Here is a 26,899-nt window from a genome sequence, read left to right as displayed (position 1 = left end):
TGTCAGAGGGGAAACGGGAGCCGTGCACTTGCTCTTGAGGGTGATGGCAGCCTGTAGCAGAGGGGTGAGCTGTGCAGCGACGTGTGGCTGCCCAGGGAGCTGGCCCTGCCTCCCTGAGATGAGTGGACAGGGACGTGTGCAGGAGCTGGAGGTGTCTGTGTTTAGGATGCTAGTGGCGGGAAGGACAGGGAGGGGAGCATTTAAAATAAGTTGCCTAGCAACAGCCTTGGGCGATTGACAAGCATCTCCACTTTTTGTGACGTTATAAACTGACCATTTGGCAAACACGGGAGCTCCTTACTGACACGACCCCGGATCCTGGAAGCAGCGAGGCCGGTAAGCCCCCGTGTCCAGAAACGAGGACCGGACCACCGTGCCCACCAGCGCCCTCTCTTGCAGATTACTCGCTGACCAGTGCGGACCTGTCGGCCCTGCAGGGCTTCAACTCGCCGGGCATGCTGTCCCTGGGCCCCGTGTCCGCCTGGCAGCAGCACCACCTGGGCCCGGCCGCGCTCAGCTCCCTGGTGTGAGTACCCGCCGCCTCCCCCCGCTCCCTGGCCTCCGTCCTCCCGCCCCCAGTGATCAGGCGCCAGGGTTTGGAGGAAAACCCTGTGCGGGCTGGGAGGCTGCGCGCAGAGGCGCTCCCTGAGGAGGTTCAGGCAGCCAGGCTGTGGTCTAGGACGGCACCACGCACCCCCCGCCTCCCCCTCGCCACACCCTCCCTCCACCACAGACAGGCCTGGGCTCGCGGTCCCAGGGGAGGATGAGAGGACGGGTGTCGAGCAGACACACACACCCACACACAGACACAGGAAGCCTCACCAAGAGAGCCTGCTCCTGGGCAGGTCCTTCAGCTGTTTCCCACACAAGCACCTGTCAGACACTCCCCCCGCTGGAGGGGACAGGCTGCCCCGGGAGCAGACTTCACGCACAGGAGGAGCAGAACCAGCAGGACGGGAGGCCGGGGAGCAGCTAGGGTGGCGTAGCAGAGCCCTCCGTGGCCCCGGGCCTGCGCTCTGCCTCCTGGAGGGACACCTAGGAATAGCCGGTGGGGGGACGGGGCCTGTTCCCCCTGCGGTCTGGCAGCCTCCCCCGCCTGAAGCTGCTCAGGGGAGGGGGCGGCTTACCCCGGGGCCGCACGCCCAGGACCCGCTGACCCGTCCCTGCAGGCCCGGCGCGCAGCTCTCCCAGGGCTCCAGCCTCTCCACCACCAACCAGAACGTCAGCATCAAGTCGGAGCCTGTCTCGCCGCCTCGGGACCGCGTGACGCCCTCGGGCTTCCAGCAGCAGCCGCCGCCGCCCGCCCAGCCCCCCGCGCAGCCCCGGCAGGAAGTGGGGCGCTCCCCTGTGGACAGCCTGAGCAGCTCCAGCAGCTCCTACGACGGCAGCGACCGGGAGGACCCGCGGGCGGACTTCCACTCCCCGGTGGCGCTGGGCCGGCCCCCCAACCCCGAGGACAGAGAGAGCCCGTCCGTGAAGCGCATGCGCATGGACACATGGGTGACCTAGGCCCCGAGGCGGCCGTGTGACCGCAGAGCACTGCCTGCCCGCAGGGTCAGGACAGGAGGTAACGCTATTTATATGTACATACATACATAGCTGTCCGTCACGTATGTATGTATGGTGTGCGTGTGTGTGTGGGTGTGTGTGGCAGACAGAATCGGGCCCTCCCTGCCGGCCTGTCCGTCTGCAGGCGTGGCCCGTGGGCAGCCGCCCAGCCTCCGGGCCCCGTTTCCTAAGCGGGTTTTGCAGAGAAACGTGAGAACCGCTTTGTAGACAGCCGCGCGGGACCAGGAAGCAATACTGTACATAGAGCCCACTCCCGCATGGCCTGCCAGGGCGCCGGGGGCTGCCCGCCCGCCCGCACGCACGCGGTGCACGCACAGGCACCGGGCCGAGAAGCGAACGTAGTGAGAGACTAGCAGCCGCATGAGGCCCCACGCCCCCGCCTAGAGGTAGAGCCGACCCAGCAAAGTAATATATTAAGTTATCAGAGGGACGGGGCGGAGTCCTCTACAGCCGCACCCTGACGTTAAAGAGACGATTTTAGCTCGTGTATATTTTATATGAGAGAGAACGCCCTTATGAATTGATGACTATATATGAAATTATTCACTACTTTTGAAAACATTCTGCTATGAATTATTTATATAAGCCAAAGCTGTATGTTTAATTTTTTTTGTTTTTTTTTGAGAATAGCTTTATTATCTTGTTTTAACTTTTTAAGTTTTATTCTAAAGGGGGGAAAATATCTTGCGAACAGAACCTTGGGGGGAAAAAAGCCATGAACACTTATTATGCTATCTATAAATTAAAAGTTGAGCCAAACTTTCTGTACATAGCATCTTAAATATATTATCACCTTCGATGTAAGTACCTATGTATTGTATGGTCACCAGATTAAAAAAAGTCTATTTTTGTGGATTTGCCGCCAATTTGGGGGAAAGGCGAGATCCTTAAGTAGAGTACTCACTGTTTGATATTTCCTATTTTGTTAATATCCTGTACTTTGGGTGTGAATTGCCAGCCAGTCTCTGCGGGACTGTGCGGGCGTCCCTCCCGGTGGTGTGTGTGCTGTGTGGGGTGAGCATCCTGCTCTATTTTATATGTGTACATAAATAGCAAAGTGGCAAAAAACTGGTGTTAAGTTCATCCTGCATAAACAATGTGCTGTAACAAGTTTTACAAGGCATCCTTGAAAACTTGCCTTTTGTGAGGAAAAAAATGTAGTAGAAAAAGCTGACCTGATTGGAGAGAAAATGGCAAACTCGGTGTGCCCAGAGGCGCCCCACGTGGGAAACGGGGGGAGGGAGGCGCCCGGGGGCAGGGTCCTCTCTCGGGACCCTCCCGAGTGGGAGGACGTGGCTGGTCATGGAGACGCCACTCCTGGGGGGACCCGCCACCCTGAGGTCAGTGCCCCCACAGCCTTACCTCACAGGAGGGAGTGGGGCTCCCAGGCTCACCTCCCGGGGTGCTGCCGTGAACAAAACTCCATGCCCTGTGAAGTACGTATATCTACCCATGTTTTCAATACTATACTACTTCTCCTGAGAAACTCAAAACGAGGGCTCAAACACGCTGCTATTTTCTACTTCACCTTTGCCAGGGGCAGCTGCCGAGTTTGTGCTGCGTTTTGTTTACCCCCGACGTGCGTCCGGCTCTCTGGCCGACACGGGGCGCCCGGCCTCCCAAGTCCGCTCGGCCTTCACCTTGTCCGAGGCCAAAGAGGGAGCGAGGCTCCCTCTACACACGGCTCACCCGGAGAGGATTCCTTTTCCTGTAACGTCCTCACAGGCCCGCCCTCACGGCCCCAATGGAGACCAGACAGGCCTCCCCCCCCTGCACCCCCAGGCGGCCGTGGGCCCCCCTCCCGCTCTGCGTGCCCGTGACCTCCTGCCGCACCGGGGGTGGGGGCCCCTCACTGTCTGTGTGCCTTAGAGATGGCTTTCCCACTGTACGACAGTCCTCCCTCCTATGCAGGTTCGGCAGCGCCCGCTGTCCCCACACCGCCACCACCCGCACCCGCACCCCCTCCGACCGGGGCGGGGCCGGGCTTCCAGGAACTGAATCTAGACTGTTACCCCTCGCCCGCACGCGTGACGGGGGCACATGCCACTCCCCCCATGGCGCCACCCCGGCTGGGCGGGACACTAGCGGGGTCGCCAGCACCTCCATTTCTCACCTGCCAGACGCGCGGGTTTTGTACGACCCCATCACCATCACGCGAAAACTCGCCTCCCTTCCCGAGGATCTTTTACTCCAAACACTGACAGAGCTCAGCGTGCACGGCACCTCCCTCAGGACCCCCCATACGTCACCCGGCCCCCCAAACGCCATCTCGAGGCCTCGCACGTCCACCGTATTAGACTCTAAGTCAGGGTTTGTGAATGTTTCACCATCATCCCCCCCCCCCCCAACCACCCGAGCATCCATCCGATTTCCGCAGACGCGGGGAGCGGGGGCTCCGGCTGGAGCCTGGGGACGGGGACGGGACGGGACAGGACTGACGAACGAGCGCGCCCCTCTGTAGACTCCCTCGCTCCGCCCTGTTCACGCCGGCTTTTGTACGAGATCCATCTGTGTCCTTGCCTGTCTGTGGTCCCTGCACACGGAGCTGTACGCGGCTGGGTCATGTGAACCGATTGGCGGCACAAGCTGGACTTTGTTGCCACCCTCGCGATGAAAGATAAGTTAATCCTCTTCCCTGGCGTGTCTTTTCTTCCGACAATAAACACGATAGTGAACTTTTTACCAACGGCGCGGCTGCCGAGGCTGTGGTAACTGTGTCTCCCGCACGCACGCACCCACCGCCGTCCCGCTGTCCTATCCCCGTCCCGCTGTCCGTCCCCGTCCCGCTGTCCGTCCCCCTGTCCCTGTCCCGCTGTCCGTCCCCATCCCACTGTCCGTCCCCGTCCTGCTGTCTGTCCCCGTCCCGCTGTCCGTCCCCATCCCACTGTCCGTCCCCGTCCTGCTGTCTGTCCCCGTCCCGCTGTCCGTCCCCGTCCCGCTGTCTGTCCCCATCCTGCTGTCCCCGTCCCGCTGTCCGTCCCCGCCCCCTGTCCCCGTCCCGCTGTCTGTCCCCATCCTGCTGTCCCCGTCCCACTGTCTGTCCCCATCCTGCTGTTTGTCCCCGTCCCACTGTCTGTCCCCATCCTGCTGTCTGTCCCCGTCCCCGTCTGTCCCCTTCCTGCGGTCCCCAGGCTGGTCCCTGCCCCGAGGCCTTCGCACCGCAGCCACCGCTCACCCTGCCGCCTGCGGCTCCGCCCTGTCTGCGGGCGGGCGGATAGGGGGGGCAGATCCCACTCCTCTCAGTGGTTTTACCCCCAATGCGCACCCAGCACGGCCGGGGCCGGGCAGCTCCTCAGGAGGCCGTCCCGTAAAGGGCTGGGGTGCAGGGCCTCCCCTCCGTGTACCAGCCTCCCTGCACCTCCCGGTCCCTCAGGCACAGCTCCCTCTCCCTGCTGTGTCCCTGCCGGCTGCCGTGGGGCTGGGGGTTTGAAAGCTGGTTGAGCCCTGTGGCTAGAGGCACTCGAACCCCGAACCCCACCTGCAGCTACTCAGTGCCCCCGTTCCTCAGCCGTCAGCCAGGAGAGTGACTGCTGGGGGGCCCGGCCGCTCGGTGTCCCCACCTCCCACGGGGAGGGGCTCCGGGGGGAGGGGGGACGGGGGGCCACCAGGCAGCGGGTGAGCAGGCTGCCCCCGGGCCCCACCCCCTCAGCTCACCAACTGCTTCCTGTGTCACCCTGCCACCCCCTGCACCTCTTTTAAATGAATAAACAAAAACAAGAAAATTGGGAAAGTAAGAGTTGACACATCAGTGTCACCTCACTTCCCGGTGCTCACCCTCCCGGACCCACAGCACCTCCAGCAACACCCGGGGCCCCCAGCGGGCAGAGGGCGGGCACCGTGGCCCGCGGCCCCGAGCGGGGTGTGCCGGGTGCTCCGGGATGGAACGGGCTGCTGGGTGCCGGGTGCCCTGACCGCCCGCTCCCTGTGTCCACTGGGCTCCTCCCCGAGTCACCGCCGCCCCTGGGGCCTGACGAGTCCCGGGGACTCGCTGAGACAGACAGGTGCCCGCACGCTCACCCCCGCAGGACAGCATCTCCACGGGCCCCCGACATTCACTCATCGGCCGTCCCCGCCCCCCGCCCCCCGCGCCCCCGCCTGCTGTGACTGCAGCGGGCCCCGTTTTGGTCTGTGGGTTATACCCGGCACCGCCATGGCTCCGTGCCTCACGCCTCCCCTCACCCCCCGCCACCCCCGCTGTGGCCTGACCCCACCGCCGGGTGTGTAACCCTGACACAGAACCAGGGACCCTTCAACCCACATTCTATCCACTGAGCCACACCGGCCAGGGCTGAGCTGTTTTTTTGTGTTTTTTTTTTTTTTTTTTTTTACCAAAAAGATGACCAAGATGGATAAATCTTCAAACTAAAAATATCAGAACTGATGCCTGGACATAGAAGGCTCTAAGGCGCTGCTGTGAATTAACACCCCCAAGTGGGGCAGCCCGGGTCCGACGGGCCACCCCTGGGCTCAGGCCCCGAGCGGACCCAGCGCAGCGCCAGGAGATGGGACGCTCAGGAGCGTGAGCGTCAGGAGGGGGCACCCCCAGGCTCCCCTCGCGAGGCCAGAGGAGGATGCTATGCGCAGAGCGCAGGCCGCCTCCACGCAATCACAGCGGCCCCGGCTCAGCCGCACGGCCAGAGGGCCGTTCACCGCCCACGGGGGGGGGGGGGGGGCTTTGTTCCCGAGGCCCACCCTCGGCTCCGGCCGGACATCCCAGAGGGTGGCGGGGACACGCCGCCTCCTCGTCAGCTCGGCCGGGCAGGGGAGGACCGGACAGAATTCACGGCCGTCCACGGTCCAGACCCGAGGGGAGTCCTACCGCTTCCCGGCGGAGGGAGGCCGGGGGCCCCCCGCTCACCCCTGCCTCCGGCCGCCGGCCCAGAGCGCACGGGCCAGAGAGAGAGATGAGAAGCATCGTTTTGGAAAAGAAGTGGCTTCTGCTTGAAGATGGCAGTTGCTGTTGTAATCCGCACCTGAGGGTACTTTCTGTTGCTTTTTGGAGGAAGCAGAGGGGGAGAGAGTGGAGGGGAGAGACAGAGAGAGAGAGAAATATCAATGTGAGAAAGACCATCAAGTGGCTGCCTCCTGCAAACCAAGCAGATGCACAAGCCAGGTAGGTGACCTATACCAGGAATCATTCCCTCCACCTGTCAGTGGGAGGGCCAGCACTCTAACCACTGAGCCACATGGGCCAGGGCCAGATGACAACCTTATGTACGTGTCTATGTATACACATCACCCCAGTCTTGTGACCTCAAGTGAACGGCAAGGGACCCAGTGAGAAGGCACGGGAAAGGGGGAGGGGCAAGGGGCAAGCTGTCCACTCTCCAGCAATGGCCTGCTTCTGGGACTTCAAAGAGAGTGAAGAGCAATTTAGCTCATTCCTTCATTCCTTCATTCAACATTAGTCACTGCTTTTCCTTTATGCAAAGGACTGGAACGTCATATTATACTGATTAATTTTATGTCCAATGTTTATATTAAAATGACTCTTGTAAGTAGCAAATCCTATCTAATAAAATAATAATATGCAAATTGACCATCACTCCAACACATAAGATGGCTGCCCCCATGTGGACACAAGATGGCCAGCAGGGGAGGGCAGTTGGGAGGGACCAGGCCTGCAAGGGAGGGCAGTTGTGGGCAATCAGGTCAGCAGGGGAGGGCAGTAGGGAGGGACCAGGCCTGCAAGGGAGCAGTTGGGGGTGATCAAGCCTGCAGGGGAGGGCAGTTAGGGGTGACCAAGCCGGCAGAGGAGGGAAGTTTGGGGGGACTGGGCCTGCAAGGAAGGGCAGTTGGGAGGGACTCAGGCCTGCAGGGGAGGGCAGTTAGGAGCAAATACACTAGCAGGGGAGTGGTTAGGGGGTGATCAGGCTGGCAGGCAGAAGTGGTTAGGGGTGATCAGGCTGGCAGGGGAATGATTATGGGGTGATCAGGCTGGCAGGCAGAAGTGGTTAGGGGCAATCAGGCTGGCAGGGGAGTGATTAGGGGGCAATCAGGCTGGCAGGCAGAAGTGGTTAGGGGCAATCAGGCTGGCAGGGGAGTGATTAGGGGGTGATCAGGCTAGCTGGCAGAGTGGTTAGGGGGCAATCAGGCTAGCAGGCAGAGTGGTTAGGGGCAATCAGGCTGGCAGGGGAGTGGTTAGGGGTGATCAGGCTAGCAGGCAGAGTGGTTAGGGGCAATCAGGCTGGCAGGGGAGTGATTAGGGGGTGATCAGGCTAGCTGGCAGAGTGGTTAGGGGGCAATCAGGCTAGCAGGCAGAGTGGTTAGGGGCAATCAGGCTGGCAGGGGAATGGTTAGGGGTTATCAGGCTAGTAGGCAGAGTGGTTAGGGGCAATCAGGCTGGCAGGGGAGTGATTAGGGGGTGATCAGGCTGGCAGGCAGAGTGGTTAGGGGCAATCAGGCTGGCAGGGGAATGATTATGGGGTGATCAGGCTGGCAGGCAGAGTGGTTAGGGGCAATCAGGCTGGCAGGGGAGTGATTAGGGGGTGATCAGGCTAGCTGGCAGAGTGGTTAGGGGGCAATCAGGCTAGCAGGCAGAGTGGTTAGGGGCAATCAGGCTGGCAGGGGAGTGATTAGGGGTGATCAGGCTGGCAGGCAGAAGCGGTTAGGGGCAATCAGGCTGGCAGGGGAGTGATTAGGGGGTGATCAGGCTGGCAGGCAGAGGTGGTTAGGGGCAATCAGGCTGGCAGGGGAATGATTATGGGGTGATCAGGCTGGCAGGCAGAGTGGTTAGGCCGGGGGTGATCAGGCTAGCAGGCAGAGTGGTTAGGGGCAATCAGGCTAGCAGAGTGGTTAGGGGCAATCAGGCTGGCAGGGGAATGATTATGGGGTGATCAGGCTGGCAGGCAGAGTGTTTAGGCCGGGGGTGATCAGGCTAGCAGGCAGAGTGGTTAGGGGCAATCAGGCTGGCAGGGGAATGATTAGGGGTGATCAGGCTAGTAGGCAGAGTGGTTAGGGGCAATCAGGCTGGCAGGGGAGTGATTAGGGGGTGATCAGGCTGGCAGGTAGAAGCGGTTAGGGGCAATCAGGCTGGCAGGGGAGTGGTTAGGGGGTGATCAGGCTGGCAGGCAGAAGCGGTTAGGGGCAGTCAGGAAGGCAGGCAGGTGTGCAGTTGGGAGCCAGCAGTCCTGGGTTGTGAGAGGGCTGTCCCGGATTGGAGAGGGTGCAGTCTGGGCTGAGGGCCACGGCCCCCCCCGCCCCCCGCCCTCTATTAAATACATAAATAGAAGTCGAACCCCATCTTACACTTCTCACAACCATTAACTCAGAATGGATGAAAGCCGGGGACGTAAGACTGAGAACCACACAGCTCACGGCAGAGCCGGCAGCGAGCCCCCTGACCCTGGCCGGCGGGGGCAGAGGTAAGAACGGCAGCCGGCACACGGGACCGAGCGGGACAGCACCCCCCACCAGCTTCCACACGGCCAAGGGAACCGCCACCAAAATGACACGGCTCATGGGATGGGAGGGCATTCTGTGTAACAAGAGCTTAACATGCAAAGTGCATGAAGAACCCACACACTCCACAGCGGAGAAACAGAACAACAGAAAACGACGTAAAAATGGGAAGGACCTGACCCCCAGTGAGGCGCCCGCGGGCCCTCGGAATGGCCGCCCCAGACAGAGCGAGAGCGAGAGCCAGGGTGTGGGGAACGCGACTGTGAACCGGTACAGCTGCCACCGAAACCCATGGAGGTTCCTCGGGAAAGAGAACGAAAAACGGAACCGCCGTACGACCCAGCAACCCCACGCCTGGGCGTACGTGGAAGGACATAAGGACTCCGGCTTTACTTGTGGATCTTCATTGCTGAAAGTACGACAACTGTCCCCGGTCCCCCCATGGGCCCCTTCTATTTTTAGAAAATAAACCCTTATCGTTCAGATTATTATAGTTGTTCCTCCCCCCCCCCAGGCCTCAGCACCTCACTGTGTCCGGGGTCACCCACAGATGCACTCAGGTTCTCAGGCTCCTCAACCCGCACACACGCACAGCCCCAGCGGCTTAGACTCACACCCGTACATTTCAACACAATTCCGCACCCACACACCACCCCGGGGACCACCTGTCTGTCTCCCCTGGAGATGCCGCCACATCAACAGGTGCCGGCCCCGGGGGCCCCGCAGGAGCCAGGCCCGGGGGCCCCGCAGGAGCCAGCCCCGGGGGCCCCGCAGGAGCCAGGCCCGGGGGCCCCCGCAGGAGCCAGGCCCGGGGGCCCCGCAGGTGCCAGCCCCGGGGGCCCCGCAGGAGCCAGGCCCGGGGGCCCCGCAGGAGCCAGGCATGGGGGCCCCGAAGGTGCCAGCCCCGGGGGCCCCGCAGGAGCCAGGCCCGGGGGCCCCCGCAGGAGCCAGGCCCGGGGGCCCCCGCAGGAGCCGGGCCCGGGGGCCCCCGCAGGAGCCGGGCCCGGGGGCCCCCGCAGGAGCCAGGCATGGGGGCCCCGCAGGAGCCAGGCATGGGGGCCCCGCAGGAGCCAGCCCCGGGGGTCCCGCAGGAGCCAGGCCCGGGGGCCCCGCAGGTGCCAGGCCCGGGGGCCCCGCAGGTGCCAGGCATGGGGGTCCCGCAGGAGCCAGGCATGGGGGCCCCGCAGGTGCCAGCCCCGGGGGCCCCGCAGGTGCCAGGCCCGGGGGCCCCGCAGGTGCCAGGCCCGGGGGCCCCGCAGGTGCCAGGCCCGGGGGCCCCGCAGGTGCCAGGCCCGGGGGCCCCGCAGGTGCCAGGCCCGGGGGCCCCGCAGGAGCCAGGCATGGGGGCCCCGCAGGAGCCAGGCCCGGGGGCCCCGCAGGAGCCAGGCCCGGGGGTCCCGCAGGAGCCAGGCCCGGGGGTCCCGCAGGTGCCAGCCCCGGGGGCCCCGCAGGTGCCAGGCCCGGGGGCCCCGCAGGAGCCAGGCATGGGGGCCCCGCAGGAGCCAGGCCCGGGGGCCCCACAGGAGCCAGGCCCGGGGGTCCCGCAGGAGCCAGGCCCGGGGGTCCCGCAGGTGCCAGCCCCGGGGGCCCCGCAGGTGCCAGGCATGGGGGCCCCGCAGGAGCCAGCCCCGGGGGCCCCGCAGGTGCCAGGCCCGGGGGCCCCGCAGGAGCCAGCCCCGGGGGCCCCGCAGGTGCCCAGCCCCGGGGGCCCCGCAGGAGCCCGGCCCCGGGGGCCCCGCCGGAGGCAGCCCCGGGGGCCCCACAGGAGCCAGGCATGGGGGCCCCGCAGGAGCCCGGCCCCGGGGGCCCCGCAGGTGCCAGGCATGGGGGCCCCGCAGGAGCCAGGCCCGGGGGCCCCCCAGGAGCCAGCCCCGGGGGCCCCGCAGGAGCCAGGCATGGGGGCCCCGCAGGAGCCAGGCCCGGGGGCCCCGCAGGAGCCAGGCATGGGGGCCCCGAAGGTGCCAGCCCCGGGGGCCCCGCAGGAGCCAGGCATGGGGGCCCCGCAGGAGCCAGGCATGGGGGCCCCGCAGGAGCCAGGCATGGGGGCCCCGCAGGAGCCAGGCCCGGGGGCCCCCCAGGAGCCAGGCCCGGGGGCCCCCCAGGAGCCAGGCCCGGGGGCCCCGCAGGAGCCAGGCATGGGGGCCCCGAAGGTGCCAGCCCCGGGGGCCCCGCAGGAGCCAGCCCCGGGGGCCCCGAAGGAGCCAGGTCCGGGGGGCCCCGCAGGAGCCAGGTCCGGGGGCCCCGCAGGAGCCAGGCATGGGGGCCCCGCAGGTACCAGCCCCGGGGGCCCCCCAGGAGCCAGCCCCGGGGGCCCTGCCAGAGAACGGAGACACCTGAAGGAGGGAGAGTCAGAGCAAGGCTCCCAGGCGGACGGAGAAACCCTGGAGAGCCCGGGCCGCAGAGCGTCAGCCACCAGAATAACCACCTTCCCCCGAGGAGACCAGCCGCCCCGGGCACTCTCCCCGCGCTGGGCCACCGTCCTCACGGTGAGGACACAGAGGGAGGGACACGGGGTCACCGGGCCCGGCGCCGAGGGGCTGGCTCCGGCGGCTCCGGAGAGAGACCACCGGCGAGACAGGGCCAGAGCGACGCAGCCAAAAACCAGTCAATAAACAAGTAAATGAAAACGACGACAAAGCGAGCACCGAGGGACTCGCACACGCCTGCCTGCCCGCTGCCCCGAGGCCTGAACCTCCTGAGCTCAGAGGGAGGGAGGAGGTGCACCTGCTGGGGGGGCGGGACCAGCTGGGGCTCCTTTCGCTGATGCGGAGCCCAGGCCCGGGGGGAAGTGCTTCCACCTGGAGCCCGGGGCCGGCCTGTCGGAGGCCGCTCCTGGCCGCTCAGAGCCCCCGGCCCCCACGGCCACGGCCACACGGCCGCCTGGCTGGTGGGAGCGGGGCCCTGGAGGTCTGGGTCAGCCCTGCTGCCTCACCTTCCTGCCTGCAAACCGAACCCCGTTCAGTCCAAGTTCATCCCAACCCGCGGCCCCCCCGCCCTCCGCCCCATCGAGGAGGGTCTCCTCGGAGCTCTGCGAACTGTGTGTTTGTGGAAACAGAGGAGGGAGGGAGGGAGGGAGGGGGGGGAGAGAGAGAGAGAGAGAGAGAGAGAGAGAGAGAGAGAGAGAGAGAGAGGGAGGGAGAGAGAGAGACAGCAATAAAAACACCGCTTTTTTCCAAATGGTTTTTTTTTCCGGCTCTTCTTCGCCCCGCAGTCTTCCTCCAGGCCCGGGGCTCCCCGAAACCCGAACGTGGAGAGAAAACTCTGCGGCCCAGAGGAGCACAAGGCACGACCTCTGACCTCCAACCCCAGCCCCCTCGCGCCAGACCCCGTCGGCCGTGGTCGCCGCCCCTCCGGGGGCAGGAGTGTGGCCGGCCCCCAGCCTCCCGGCCCCCCGGCCTCCCGGCCCCCCGGCCTCCCGGCCCCCCGGCCCCCCGGCCCCCGGCCCCCCGGCCCCCCGGCTCCCCGGCCCCCCGGCCCCCCCGGCCCCCCGGCCCCCCCGGCCCCCCGGCCCCCCGGCCCCCCGGCCCCCCGGCCCCCCCGGCCCCCCCGGCCCCCCGGCCCCCCGGTCTCCCGGCCCCCCGACTCCCCGGCCCCCGGCCCCCCGGCCCCCCGGCCCCCCAGCCTCCCAGCCGGGCGGGCGAAGCCCAGCGCCCTGGACCGGGACCACAGCCACCCCGCCGCCCGTCCCCGCCCCGCCCCCCAGCGAACCCCGCCCGCCCCCCAGCCCCCCGGTACCTCGGCTCCCGGGACCGGCCGCCGCCCCCCAGGCCCCCCGGTACCTCGGCTCCCGGGACCCACCGCCGCTGTCGCCCGCGCCGCCGGCCCTGCTGCGCCTGCCCATTGGCGGCGAATACCAGCGGGACCCAGCGGTGGGGCAGCCAATGAAACCGGCGGGGGGCGGGCTCTAGAGCGAGTCCTGCTTCCTGACTGGTCAGCACCAGACCTGCAGGGAGCAAGGCTCGGGCCTAGGGGCGGGGCCGAGGCCGGGTCTGGGGGCGTGGTCGGGATTGGGGGCGGGGCTGAGGCCGGGATAGGGGCGGGGCCCCAGCTCTCCCACCTGACCTATCATGGGCTGTGGGTCACCTGAGCGCCTCACTCCACAGGCACCAATGATATTGAATCAATGCCCAATGATATTGGATCAATGATATTGCAAGGTGGGGGTGGATTTCAGAGAGGATGGGAGAGGGAGAGAGAAATAGAAACATCTATGATGAGAGAGAATCCTTGATCAGGTGCCTCCTACATTCCCCCCCGCCCACCCCCCTGCAGCTGGGGACAGAGCCCAGAGCCTGGGCATGTGCCCTGTCCGGGAATGGAATCAATAACCTCTTGGTTCCTCGGCCGGTCAATGCCTAACCGCTGAGCCACACCAGCCGGGCTCTCCCATGCTGACCTGTAAGCCTGGCCCTGGGTTCCCAGGACCCCCTCCCTGTCTCCCCCCTTCCACCCCGAGACCAGGCAGGGACAGGCCTCATGGATACTTTCTCCTGTGAGCTACACGCGAACATGGAACCGTGTGAGGCGTATCAGGTTACAGAAAACGTTACGAAAACCAGTTCCGTGATAAACGCACCCAACACACTAGGAATCGAAGGGGACTTTCTCCGCCTGATGCACGTGTGACAGGAACGGGAACCCCCCACGCTCACATCATACGTAACGGAGAGAGGCTAAAAGCGCTCGTCTTGACGACACAAGGATTTATCTGCTCTTGTCACTTCTATTCAGCGTTGTGGTGGAGGCTCTGGCCGGGGCAGCCAGGCGGGGAAATAGAACAAAAGCCGTGTAGATGGGAAATAGAGAAGTAAAACCATCTCTTTGGCAGATGACGTCATACACGCAGAGAATCCCCGCCAGATCCACCAGAAACGATCAGAGCGAGCAGGCGCGTCAAGCGAGGCCGCGGAGGACACGCTTCTGTATCTGAAAGAAATCCCTGAGGAGTGGGCGGGTCACAGAAGACATATTCCACAGATAGCGCGGCCAGTCTGAGAATACACTCACAATCGCACCAAAAGAGAAGAGCAGACTTAGGAGGGCAGTTAACAAAAGGAGCGGCGGACTTGTATGCTGAAATCTAAGGGATTGAAAAGGACCCCCGATAGATGCAAAGACATACGGAGGAATGGGATCTGGCACTGACCGCCCAGGAAAACCCGCACATTGAAAGGCAATGACCGGAATCGAACCGGGACCCCGCAGACCGACGCTCCATCCACTGAGCCACACCGGTTTCGGCTGATCCAATGTAATTTGATCCAATATTGATCCAATATAAATTGATCGAATATAAAGTGAGCAGGCATCTTTAAACACACGTAAACATGCTTAACACCACGGCTGGCTCTTTGGGTTGAATGCACAACATTGGGGGTAAAAATACCACCGCCACCGCCTAGAAAATGAAAGAGGCCTTCCTTTTGGCCCTGAGCAGCCGGTCCGGAGGCGCAGGGGAGGGTGCCGGCCAGCAGGGGGCGCTGTGCTGTCACCGTGGATCCATCCAGCCTCGCTGGGCGCTGGCTCCTCGCCTCGGGCTTTCCCTCCGGATGGTCACGCAGCTGGGGTGGGGCAGGGCTTGGGTTTAAAAAAGTCCTGTCTCTTTAACGCCAAAGCTCGTGGTTCTGCTGTCAATCATTGGAGCTCAGGGTGCCGGGAGGGGTGTGTGAGTGCAGGGATGGAGTGGGGGGGCCTCTTTCTGGGTGTGAATGACTGACTACCTTCTCTCTGCAGTCTCGCCTGGTGGAAGGATAGCACAGAGAGTGTGTGTATATATATACGTACACAGGCACATGTGCATATATACGTAAGTTATCTGTACGTATGTGTGTGTGTGCATATAACGGGATGGCTGGTCAGCACGTGCTCGCTGGGGGAGACACAGCCAGAAGCGCACAGGCCGGCGCCCCCGACACTGTCCACAGCCGGCCGGCGGCCCCCCAGCTCCCCGCGGGCAGGCCCCGCCGTCCCCGGAGGCAGGGGCGCCGCGGCCGCCCTCGCTCGGCTGCGAGGACTCGCGTTTGTCTCCTGCTGCACAGACGGCTGACGATGGGAAAACGGGGAAAACGTTTTTATTGAACGTGCTCAGCTCGCTTCCAACGCAAACAGGGACCTCTCGTGTACAGTGGGGTGTCCGGGGTGTGTCTCCTGTTGTAGGTCTCCCCCCGCCCCCCTCCCTTCTTCTTTGTCCGAAAACCAGCACCGGAGAAGTGGGACAGGATGGCCGGGCACAGTGCGCGGCGTGAGTGAGCTGACGGGGACTATGTACATCGGACTCCGGAGAGAGCAGGGGCGTGTCTGACGGCCGCCGAGGCCTCCCCCCTGTGCGCAGCTGCGTCTGCACCAACGGAAATAGCACCGGGAGCCCGGCCGCTGGGGCTCCGTGGCTGAGCGTCAGCCAACCTGGGAACCGGGAGGTCGCGGCTCGGTTCCCGGCCCGGCTCGGTTCCCGGTCAGGGGCACGGCTGGAGGCCGATCAATGACTCTCTCTCATCACTGATGCTTCCAGCTCTCTCCCCCTCTCCCTCCCTCCCTCTCTGAAATCAATAAAAATATATTCTTAAAAAAAAAAAATAGCACCACGAGACCCTAAGACGGGAGTTAGCCACGCGCGTGTGCGGCCGCACGGGGACGGCCCTCGGCTGACGGACAGCAGAGGGCGCTGTGGACCACGGAGGCTGCGCCGTGGCCGTCACAGAGTGTCCGTGTCCTCCGGGCAGAGCGGGCGAGGGCTGCGCCCAGGTCGGTCCTCGCTGGTGAAAAGCACCTTGGGAAGCGATGGGTGTTTCATACCAACCGAGTCAGCGTTCACCCCCGGAGGGGGCGAGGCCCTTGATACAGAGACGGCAGGGAAGGGGCTCGGCTCGGAGAAGTGCGAGCTAGCTGCCCCAGCTTCCTCAGCTGGCACCCCCCCCCCACAACCCTCCTGCCCCCCAGCTCTGTCCATCTGGGATGGACTACAGGGCCTCTGGGGCTGAGGAAAAGGAAACCCTGGTGGCCCGATATTTAAGAACAAGAGCTGGCGGGGAGGGGGGGTGGCATCAGAGGGCGGGCAGCGCCACCCTGGCATCCTGTCCTTCCTCTCCGCAGAGCACCGGGCGCTGAGCACCGAAGGAGGTTTCTCCACTGGCCTCACGGGTCCCGGGGGTGGGGGGCAGGGGCGGGGGCCGAGGGGCTGCGGCGAGCCCCGGCCACGCCCCTCCACGGCCCCCATCCCCGGGGGGAGCAGGCTGGAGAGAGCAGAGGGATGTGAGGTTTGTCCTTGTGACCGGAGTGGGCCTGAACGTCGTGACGTCCACAACGCCAGCCCCGGTCCCAGGCGCAGCACCAGTGAGAGGAGAAGCACCCCGAGGAGACCCCCAGGACACGGCGGGGGGGTCCTCGTGGCAAAGTCCTTGAACGTGAGCACCCATCCGACTGCCGCCAGGCTGCTCGGGGAAACGGAATTCCTGGCAGCAGGGCCCCGGGTCCCAGCTCCCCAGCTCCCGGGAGGATCCTGTGGAGGATCCTGGCTGCACGCCTGCTGCGCCCCGTTGTCGGGACTCCCCTGCGCCCTCAGAGGGGCCGCCTCCCCGGGCTCCAGAGCGGGCACAGCCCTGTCCGGAGGGGCGAGGGGACTGCAGGCGAGGAAGACCCTCTGCGTGCTTTTCTGAGGGTCCTTCTTGTCCCGCGGGGAAGACAGTTCGCAGGGACGGCGCGACAAGGTCTGCGCTGCAGGAAGCTGGGTGGCCGGGCGGCGGGCCCTGGCTCCGGCCGGCCGGGCGGCTCTTCTCCAAGGATCCCGGCCCGCTGGGCGGAGCGCCCCCTGGAGGAAACCCGCCTGTAGTGGACGAGGCGGCCGGGCCTGAGCGTGGATCCTCTGAGGCTCCGGAGTAATCCGCTTCAGACAGATGGCCAAGGTCAGCTCCGGGAGGCCATCCGCACAGTGCCGAGCTTATGAAGTCCCCAAAAAACCCACAAAAACACAAAGACGTGAAGCAGAGGGCTCCGGGAGGCAGAGGGAAGCCCCCACGGCCCTGACAAAGCTGCCCTGAGCTCCCCCGTCTGCCAGGAAGCCGCCCCAGAGCTGCTCGCAGCGCCTGCGAGAGAGGGTCCTCCGTTTCCCTGGGCGGACGGCAGAGATCTGACAGTGGGATCTCCCCACGCCTGAACCCTTCCGGAATCTTCTCTCCGACACAGCGGCTGCAGTGGGTCCACGCAGACCCAGCCTCGCAGAGGGACGTCCCCGGGCCAGGCCCTGGGTCCAGAGAACCTGCCCTCAGCGCCGGGCGGACGGCATCGGCCCCTCCACCCGGAACAAAGCCCGATTCGGTGTCCGGGGCCTCGCTCTGGCCATCCGCCCGGTGACACAGATGCCCCGGGGTTCCTGCCGCCGGGAGAGAGCCGAGGCGGAGGCGGCCTGACGTCTGTCTGGCTCGGCTGTCGGCGGTCAGAGGTGCCCCGTGGAGGTCCGGGGAACCCTCGAGACTGTGCCGATTCTGTGGTTCAGGCCTGCTTTTCCCCCTTTCCCGTGGAAAGCCATCCAGTGGCTCTGAACAACACATTAAGAATAAAAGCGCTCAGGGCAGAGGTCGGGTCCGCGCGGAGTTCCGGGGGACTGCGTTCTTGGGACGAGGGCGCTGTGCTCCGGGGGGTCCTGGCGGCAGGACGCTGTGCCCTCCGGCGGGCGGTGTGTTCGGCGGGCCCTCGAGTCAGGAACCGGAGGCCTCGCACGGCGGTGTGGCGGGACCGGGGGCGCCTGTCATGAGCTCGGCGAGGGCGGGGGCAGCGGCCGGCGCATCTTGCTGGCGTAGAAGTCCCTGCACGTCTGGCAGCAGCGCTGGTACCACCGCATGTCCTGGCACAGGTTCTTCTCCCGGATGACCCGGCAGTACACCGTCCACTGGTCCCGCGTGCACTTGTAGGTCAGGGCGGCTGCGGGGACAGCGGGCGGAGAGGCCTGGGGGTTACAGGTGGCGCCTGGCCGAGACGGAGGCGGCGTGGCCCGGCCGGGGACACACCCCTGGGCCCAGCGTGACCACGTGGCCGAGCCTGGTGGTCTGGCTGCCTCCTTGGGCTGGGGCACTGCCCACCAGCTTCTGAGCGGAGCGGGCTCACTGTTACCTTGTGGCAGACCTCGTTACCACGGGCATTTGTGGAACACGAGGACATGAGGTGCTGAGGATCAAGGGGCCCACAGAGCGCAAGGTCACAGCACAAGGTCACAGCGCAAGGTCACAAGGAACACGAGGACATGAGGTGCTGAGGATCAAGGGGCCCACAGAGCGCAAGGTCACAGCGAAAGGTCACAGCGCAAGGTCACAAGGCAAGGTCACAGCGCAAGGTCACAGCGCAAGGTCACAAGGCAAGGTCACAGCGAAAGGTCACAGCGCAAGGTCACAGCGCAAGGTCACAAGGCAAGGTCACAGCAAAAGGTCACAGTGCAAGATCACAGTGCAAGGTCACAGCGCAAGGTCACAGCGCAAGGTCACAGCAAAAGGTCACAGCAAAAGGTCACAGTGCAAGGTCACAGCAAAAGGTCACAGCAAAAGGTCACAGCGCAAGGTCACAGCAAAAGGTCACAAGGCAAGGTCACAGCGAAAGGTCACAGCGCAAGGTCACAGCGCAAGGTCACAGCGCAAGGTCACAAGGCAAGGTCACAGCAAAAGGTCACAGTGCAAGATCACAGTGCAAGGTCACAGCGCAAGGTCACAGCGCAAGGTCACAGCAAAAGGTCACAGCAAAAGGTCACAGCGCAAGGTCACAGCAAAAGGTCACAGCGCAAGGTCACAGCAAAAGGTCACAGTGCAAGATCACAGTGCAAGGTCACAGCGCAAGGTCACAGCAAAAGGTCACAGCAAAAGGTCACAAGGCAAGGTCATAGCGCAAGGCAATGTCACGGCGCAAAGTCACAACACAAGGTCACAGCAAAAGGTCACAGCGCGAGGTCACAGTGAAAGGTCACAATGCAAGGTCACAGCGCAAGGTAAGGTCACAGCGCAAGGTAAGGTCACAGCGCAAGACAAGGTCACAGTGCAAGGTCACAGCACAAGGTCACAGCACAAGGTCACAGTATAAGCAAGGGACCTGAGTCGCCTCCAGGGTCCTAGCTCTGCAGGGAGGAGGTGCCTGAGGGACATGCCTGGGGGACCCTGGGGAGCTTGTGCACGCAGCAGCCTGGGGTGCACCTCTATGAGCTCGCACACCACCCCCCCCCCCCCCAGTGCAGCCACATAGCAACGCCCTTCCTTCCGGCGCCCGGCCAGGAAGGCTGAGGGTGGGAACACGCCCCGGCCGGCCGGGGACTTCTGTCTGGACGAGCAGGGACTCTGCAGGCGCCGCCGGAGCAGCGTTCGGTGTGTCTCACCCTGCGCCCTGCGGCCCGGGGCCGTGCCCGCGGCCAGCAGAGCTGGGAGCCCGAGGGGCCGCGCTGCTCACACAGAAGGTCCCCGCTGAACGAGGGACAAGCCCGCCAACGCCCGTCTCCTCCAGCCTGAGCAGCAGCCGTGCGGACGTCCCCGGGGGCTCACCCATGACACCCCGCAGCCTGCGTTTGCAGGAGAAAGCGCCCCCCTTTGCCCCGCCCCATGCAGGAACCCTAAACCATCGGGAGGAGTCCCCTCAGCTCCCCAGGGGTCGGCGGAGGGGCCAGCGGGTTTCAGGTGGAAGCTAACAGACTGCTTTCTCGTGACGCGGATGACATTCCACCTCCGATCTGCTCCCGGGGTGACCCGTGTCGCATCTCCAGGGCTCAGGTGAGACCAAGGAAGGCGCCTCCCGGCTCCTGGCCCTCCCCTCGCCCCCAGTGGGACTCGCCGGCGGAGGGCGCGCGGGGAGAGGACGGGCACTCACCCAGGCGCGGCGAGGTGATGGTGTTCACGTTGATCTTGTCGTTGCACACCTCCAGGTGGCACTGCCGGTAGGCGGCGGGCTTGGCGAGGGCGGGGCACTCGCTGCCATGGCGCCCGGTGACCTTGTGCATGCACTGCACCACGCGGGACTGCAGCCCCTTCCCGCACGTGGAGGAGCACTGCGGGCACAGGGCGGCCGCTCGGCATCTCCCCGGCCCTTCTCGGAGGGGCGCGGGGCAGGTGGCAGCTGGGCTTCCAAGCCCCCAGGAGCCTGGCTGCACTGGCTAGCCGAGAGAAGCCGCCCTAGCCATGCCTGCCTCGCCCCCAGGGCGCCCCCTGCCACCGGGGGGCCGGGCCCTGCCAGCCGGGCACGGGCCTGGCTGAGGCACTTCCTGGCCGGGGGTGCCCGTGCCCGCGAGGGTTCCGGTGTCGTTTGCGGGCCCGGCTGCCGGGCCTCTGAGAAATCAGGCGAGGCCTCGATCCTGCGGGGTTGTTAAAACCGAGTGCAACACTGGCAGGGTCTCTCCCCAGAAATGATCGGGGGCCATCGTCAAGCTCAGCTTCCACCTACGAACCGGGTTCGAGTCCCTGTCGGGGCACAGGCCCGGGGCTGCAGACTCGGCTCCCAGGTGTGGGTGCGTACAGGAGGGGACCGGCTGCCTCCTGCACACCCCGCTCCTGGCGATCCAGCCTGCAGCCCGGGCGTGTGCCCTTGACCAGAATCAAATCCGGGGACCTTCACCCCGCAGGCGGACGCTCTATCCACTGAGCCACACCGGCGAGGGCGAGCAGCACTATGGTTATGAGCAAAAGCAGGCACGGGGCCAGGAGCAGAGGACGGGGCTGCCGGGTGACCCCGGGCCTATAGCTGAGGCTCCCAGGCGGCCGGGCCCGGCCTCTGCAGGCAGGTGTGGCCGGCACTGACCCTCAGCCAGGCGGCCCTGACCACAGACACGGCTCCCGACAGGTGTGTGCCTGCTTGTGCTCGGCCTCCTCCCGTCACAGGTCCCCCCACAGGAAGGACGACAGGCACAGGCAAGGAATTCCATCTCCGCCCCCACCCCTCGCCCCCATCCCACCGGCCTGGGCTTCAATCAAACAGCCAGAGGCCGCCCACCGGGAGGCCTGATAGCATCGGCTTAGCCCCGAGCACGGGAGGGGAGCCGCCTCCGGGCTTTTAAAGCGCCAGCAGACGCGTCTATAAAAGACAGGGGAGCGGATCTGATCTTGTCCGAAGCCCTCCTTCCCTGTCGCTCGTCACACGCACATGTCACTGGGCCCCCCAGACACAGGAGACAGAGCAACAGGGAGGGGCCCCGCACCCACCCCAGCAGCTCCTGCCTTGCCTGGGGCAAGCCCCTCCCGCTCCCTCCCCAGCCACAGGCCTGGTGACCTGCCAGGAGGGGGCGCCAAAGACCCTTGGGGTGCGAGCTCCATGGGAAAAGCAATCTCTCTACAGAAATCTATAGATATAAAAGGCTGAGAGGCAGTGTCCCTTCGGGAGTTCGACCGGGAGTTTGACCGCTCGCTATGACGCGTGCTGACCACCAGGAAGGCCCCAGCCGGCAGCCGGAAGGAAGGCTCTGATCGGCCCTGACCCCGGGCCAGGCCTCGGGACACTACCTGTGCGGGAATTTTTATTTTATTGAAATAAAATAACTTGCCCGGCCAGCGTGGCTGAGTGGTTCAGCACGAATCTATAAACATGCACCAAATATGTGAATGGCGTCTCCGGGGGCGGAATGTGAGCCTCAGGGCCTGAGAGACGGGCCCCCCACGCGGGCCTGCCTGCCCTGAGGCCCCCACTCCTCCTGCCACACGCCCCCAGCCGGGAGGGACCAGGTCTCTGTCCTCACAGGAGGCCAGACCCTGAGGACAGGCTCCAGCAGGGCGAGAGGTCGCTGCTCCCTCCGTCCCTCCTGCTGTAAAGTCACGACTATACAGAACCCCTGGTCCTGGAGGGATGCTTGGAGAATTCGCAAAGGAGGTTGTAGGAGCCTCGGGAGAGGGACTCGCTGCAGGAATATCACAGCTGTGTGTGCGTGAGCCAGGCTCCGGGGGACCCGGTGAGGGTGACAGGATGCGAGGTGGACCCTCACAGTCCAGCACCACCCCAATGGGGCCACTGGGCCATTCTCGGAGGGGCCGGTCTGCCTGGGGCAGGTGTGGGTCACAAAGAATGGGAGAGAGAGAGAGAGAGGGAGGGAGGTGGGGAGAGGGAAGGAGGGAGGGGGGAGAGAGAGAGGGAGAAATGGGGAGAGAGAACACCTCTAATGGAACTTCTCCTGTGCCTGGGGAAATGTCAAAGCCTGTGTGACAGATCGCCCCCAACTTGGCATGGGCGCCACGGGCCTCGGAAGCTGTTGGGACCTGAGCCGGCAGGTTTAAGCAATGATGGAAATCCCCCGTCCTGGCCCCGGGCTCCAGGCAGGCAGCAGATGCTATCTGAGACACACACACACACACACACACACACACCCCGCCCCGCACTCACACAGAACCCCCACTCCCTTCCATCAATAAAAAATAAATGCATACAGCCGGGACCGGTTTGGCTCAGTGGATAGAGCGCCGGCCTGCGGACTGAAAGGTCCCGGGTTCGATTCCGGTCAAGGGCATGTACCTTGGTTGCGGGCGCATCCCCAGTAGGGGGTGTGCAAGAGGCAGCTGATGGATGATTCTCTCTCATCGATGTTTCTAACTCTCTATCCCTCTCTCTTCCTCTCTGTGAAAAATCAATAAAATATATTTTAAAAAATACATACATACATACATACATACAAATGTAAATAAATAAAAGCATTGGTGAGAGGTCTGGGGCAGGGCTGCGGAAAGCCACCAGGTGCTCGAGGCGGGAAAGGGACTGACCAATGGGGGTGCCGGCGGGTGCAGTGTTTGGACAGAAAGAGGGTTTCCTGGCCGGGCGGGGACCGCCCCGCGGATGTGGCGGGGCGGAGGGGAACGCGGGCGCCGGCGGGTGCGGTGTTTGGACAGAAAGAGGGTTGCCTGGCCGGGCGGGGACCGCCCCGCGGATGTGGCGGGGCGGAGGGGAACGCGGGCGTCGGCGGGTGCAGCGTTTGGACAGGGAGCGGGTTGCCTGGCCGCGCGGGGCCCGCCGGCGGACGTGGCGGGGCGGAGGGGGCGCGGGCGGGGCCGCTCACCGTGGACCAGTCGCCGGTCCTCCAGGCGTAGCAGCCGGAGTAGTCCTCGCACGGCTCCTCGGCGCGGGGCCGCGTGGACGCGTCGCACTTGCCCTGGGAGTTGGTGCAGGTCACCGTGCGCTTCTGCGTGCCGGGGCCGCAGCTGGCGGAGCACTGCGGGACAGGCGGGGCGGGCGCTGAGGCCGGGGGCCCCGCCGAGGGTGCAGGGACTGGGGCCCAGGCTTCCTCTTTTAATATACATACATACATATACATATATATATATTTAAATTGATGTCAGAGAGGAAGGGAGAGGGAGAGGGAGAGATAGAAACATCCCAGTCAGCGCACAGGCCCGGGTTGTGGGCTCGATCCCCAGGAGGGGGCGTGTAGGAGGCAGCCGGTCCATCATCCCCTCTCCTCATGGATGTTTCTCTCTCTCTCCCTCCCTCTCCCTTCCTCTCTGACATCAGTACAAACACATTTAAAGAGAAATTAGAAGGGAAGAAGCACTGGGCTCAGGCCTGGGCTGAGCCCCCGGGGGGCCGGGTGGGGGCGGATGCGGTTTGGGGAGGAGGCCCGGGCGTGACGGGGCACATAGGCGGACGGAGACGCCGCGATAAATCTCGTCTCCGCTGGCTCACCACCCCCGGAGGGGGCTGGTGAGTCCGATGCTGACAGCTGATAGTGTCGGGCTGGGGTATTAAACCCCAAATAGGAAATTTATGGTTTTGATCTGATTAAAGTATAAATCTTGTTTGAATCAAGACCCAGGTGACTAAGGCCCTCTGGCTCCTGGGAGGCAGGGGAGGGGAGAGTGACCACTCACTACCTGCCCCTACCCCTGCAGTGAGTACCCCCCTCCCCTCCCCGAAAAAGGTCCCTGGGAGGCTAAACTCACACACCGAAGTCCATGTAAATAGAATGAAAAAAAAAAAAAAAAAAAGGCAAAATGTTTAAGCTCCTGGCCCGGCGGGCGTGGCTCAGGGGTCGCGAGTCAACCTAGGAACCAGGAGGTCACGGTTTGATTCCCGGTCAGGGCACAGGCCCCGGTTGTGTGCTCCATCCCCAGTAGGGGGCGTGCGGGAGGCAGCCGATCTGCGATTCTCTCTCCTCATGGATGTTTCTCTCTCTCTCTCTCTCTCTCTCTCTCTGAAATCAGCACAAACATATTTTAAGACGATTTAAACGGTCTTCCTTTCTTAAGGCATCATAAGGGGCGGGTTAACACGCAGGTCTCTCCATGGGCGCGCGACAAGGCCGGTCGGAAAGCAGGCTCCGCGTTAGGCCCGCCCGGGCAGACTTCTCATTCATTAAGGAACCGGCGGACGGCTTTCCGATTCAGAGTCATTCCAACCGTTTGGCAGCAGGAAGGGGCTTTAAAAATACTTTCCGCGCTGCACAGTGTCTTGGCCGGAGCCCTCTGACTTTTCCTAGAACGCCTCTCGAGGGGAACGGGGGAGGCTGGCCATCGGAGCGCAGCCTGCGGGGCGGACGGGAGGCCTCGGGAACGCTGTCCCCGGAGAGGACGCGGCAGGGGCACGAGCAGCACAGCCGGCCTCAGGGTGAGGGAGAGCCTGAAACCTCCTTCCCACGCCGACACCAAGTTCAAATGCGCCCCCTGGTGTGGAAGGCAGGCTGCACGTCTGTGTGTCCCTCCAGGGTGTGTCTGTGTATCCATCTACGATCTACCTATAATATGTATCTATGTCTCTATCTATATGTCTATGTATCTATCTATGTAGGTATGTATGTATCTATCGATATGTCTATGTATCCATCTACATATCTACCTATGCATCTATGTGTATGTCTATCTGTCTATATATCTATCTATGTGTGTATATATGTGTCTGTGTATCTATGTAGGTATGTATGTATCTATCGATATGTCTATGTATCCATCTACAGATCTACCTATGCATCTATGTGTATGTCTATCTGTCTATATATCTATCTATGCGTGTATATATGTGTCTGTGTATCTATGTAGGTATGTATGTATCTATGTATCTATCGATATATCTATGTATCCATCTACATATCTACCTATGCATCTATGTGTATGTCTATCTGTCTATATATCTATGTGTGTATATATGTGTCTGTGTATCTATGTAGGTATTTATGTATCTATCGATATGTCTATGTATCCATCTACATATCTACCTATGCATCTATGTGTATGTCTATCTGTCTATATATCTATCTATGCGTGTATATATGTGTCTGTGTATCTATGTAGGTATGTATGTATCTATGTATCTATCGATATATCTATGTATCCATCTACATATCTACCTATGCATCTATGTATATGTCTGTCTGTCTATATATCTATCTATGCATGTATATATGTGTCTATGTATCTATGTATATGCCTATGTATTTATCTATGTATGTACTTACATAACTATTGATATATACCCATTATCTCTGCATTTATGTATCTATCTATCCGTGTGTTTATGTATCAACCATGTATCCATGTACCTATGTATTTATACATCCACCTATGTATTTATCTTTGTATCTATCTATGTATCTTTCTGTGTATCTATTTACTTATCTATTTGTCTACCTCTATTCATCTGTCCAGCCATCTATATCTCCATGAGAATGCTCATAGGAAAGGGGACCTAAGAGCACTGTGGTATATTATTTTTTTAAAAGACGCCTACCCGTTATCGGCGACACATTTCCCGTGTTTCTGGCCACGCTGCTATCGAGGAGGGACTCAGAGGGCATGTGAGTTGATTTGGGGGCCGGCGAGGACCGTGCCGGGGGAAGCCGTGTCACAGACACGACGCGGGAAGAGGGACCGCGAGGAGGCACCCACCTGAGACCACTCAGACGCTTCCCAGATGGACAGGCAGTCCTGGCCCTCACAGCTCTGCGCGGCGGCGGGCCGGGCGCCCTGGCAGTACAGGGGCCGCGTGGTGACGTGCGAGCCGTTCTGCAGCTGGTGCACGCAGGTCACCTCCCGCCGCTGCGAGCCCTTCTCGCAGGTGGCTGAGCAGGGGCTCCAGGGGCCCGCTGCCCACCTGCGGGGGGAGAGGCGGTGAGGGGAGGCCCTGCCCGGACCGTGGGACCCGGGGCTGCGGGCCCAGGAGGAGGCAGAGCGGGGAGCTCTGCACGGACTCTGTCACCCGAGGACACTGTCCCATTGATTTTTAGAGAGAGTGGACGGCCTGTCCTTGGCAGGCGGGGTTCAGGGGCGAACGTGAGGCTGTCACTAAAGCTAGTCGTGGCCCGGCCGGCGTGGCTCCGTGGTGAACCAGGAGGGGATGGTTCGATTCCCGGGCAAGGCACACGCCCGGGGTGCAGGCTCGGCCCCCAGTAGGGAGCGTGCAGGAGGCAGCCGATCCATGATTCTCTCTCCTGGTGGATGTTCCTCTCTCTCTCTCCCTCTCCCTTCCTCTCTGACATCAGTAAAAATGTATTAAAAAGCAGTCCTGGGTGGGAGCAGGCAGAACTGCAAGCTGCCTGCTCGTAAAGCGGCGTGCCAAGCCTTGCAGGGCGGGCGGGCGGGCGGACGGGCTCGGGGCGCGGGCAGCCGGCTCCCTGGCTGGCCCTCTGGGAGCCCTGCATCTGCGCCTCCCAGGCCCCTCGGCCCGTCCCCCCACACACTTTCCCCCCCGAGAGGCTGAGCTGGCTCCCTCTGGTTCTGGGGAGCCCCCTGGGCACCTCTCCTTTCGGCAGGCAGAGCGCTGAGACAGGCTGAGCCGAGGCAGGCATGCAGGGCGGGCTGCAGGGCGGGCTGCTGGCCTGGCTTCACCTGCCCCGCTGTGTGGGCTGGGCCGCGGGGCGCCCGGCGGGGGGTGGGGGGGCCGCCTGCTGGTGCTCATTAAGCCCCTTGTTCTCCTTGAGGCCCGCCTGCTATCATCTAAGCACCCCCTTCCGGACCAGCCGAGGCCTTCGCCAGCCCCTCACAGAACAGCACCCCCAATCCGCCAACTT

The 26,899-nt window shown here is 63.4% G+C and overlaps 3 protein-coding genes across 12 annotated transcripts in view; 2 read left to right on the top strand and 1 right to left on the bottom strand.

Moving 5' to 3' along the window:
* Window positions 1-2,697, top strand: part of MEF2A (myocyte enhancer factor 2A) — a 33,611-nt gene extending 30,914 nt beyond the window's left edge. For all 10 annotated transcript variants that reach the window (XM_045571996.1, XM_045571995.1, XM_036411791.2 and 7 more), the window contains 2 exons: window positions 400-526; window positions 1,170-2,697. In XM_045571996.1, the coding sequence (XP_045427952.1) occupies window positions 400-526; window positions 1,170-1,509 (467 nt within the window). In that variant the 3' untranslated portion in view covers window positions 1,510-2,697. The remainder of the gene's footprint in view (window positions 1-399; window positions 527-1,169) is intronic.
* Window positions 2,698-2,759: 62 nt separating this feature from the next.
* On the top strand, window positions 2,760-4,251 carry LOC123651269. Its single transcript, XM_045571998.1, has 2 exons — window positions 2,760-3,367; window positions 3,418-4,251. Exons 1-2 carry the CDS (start codon window positions 2,760-2,762, stop codon window positions 4,028-4,030), a joined length of 1,221 nt encoding a protein of 406 aa, XP_045427954.1. The 3' UTR covers window positions 4,031-4,251.
* Window positions 4,252-15,975: 11,724 nt separating this feature from the next.
* Window positions 15,976-26,899, bottom strand: part of ADAMTS17 (ADAM metallopeptidase with thrombospondin type 1 motif 17) — a 65,981-nt gene continuing 55,057 nt past the window's right edge. Inside the window, exons 20-23 of the mRNA XM_036411788.2 lie at window positions 25,779-25,983; window positions 22,961-23,113; window positions 19,801-19,978; window positions 15,976-17,883 (exon numbers count right to left, since the gene is read on the bottom strand). Of these exons, the coding sequence (XP_036267681.1) occupies window positions 17,711-17,883; window positions 19,801-19,978; window positions 22,961-23,113; window positions 25,779-25,983 (709 nt within the window). The 3' untranslated portion in view covers window positions 15,976-17,710. The remainder of the gene's footprint in view (window positions 17,884-19,800; window positions 19,979-22,960; window positions 23,114-25,778; window positions 25,984-26,899) is intronic.

Source organism: Pipistrellus kuhlii, unplaced genomic scaffold (genome assembly GCF_014108245.1).
Source record: "Pipistrellus kuhlii isolate mPipKuh1 unplaced genomic scaffold, mPipKuh1.p scaffold_m20_p_42, whole genome shotgun sequence".
NCBI lineage: Eukaryota > Metazoa > Chordata > Mammalia > Chiroptera > Vespertilionidae > Pipistrellus > Pipistrellus kuhlii.
Note: the sequence above shows the minus strand (reverse complement) of the source record. Positions and strands in the feature narration are given on the sequence as shown.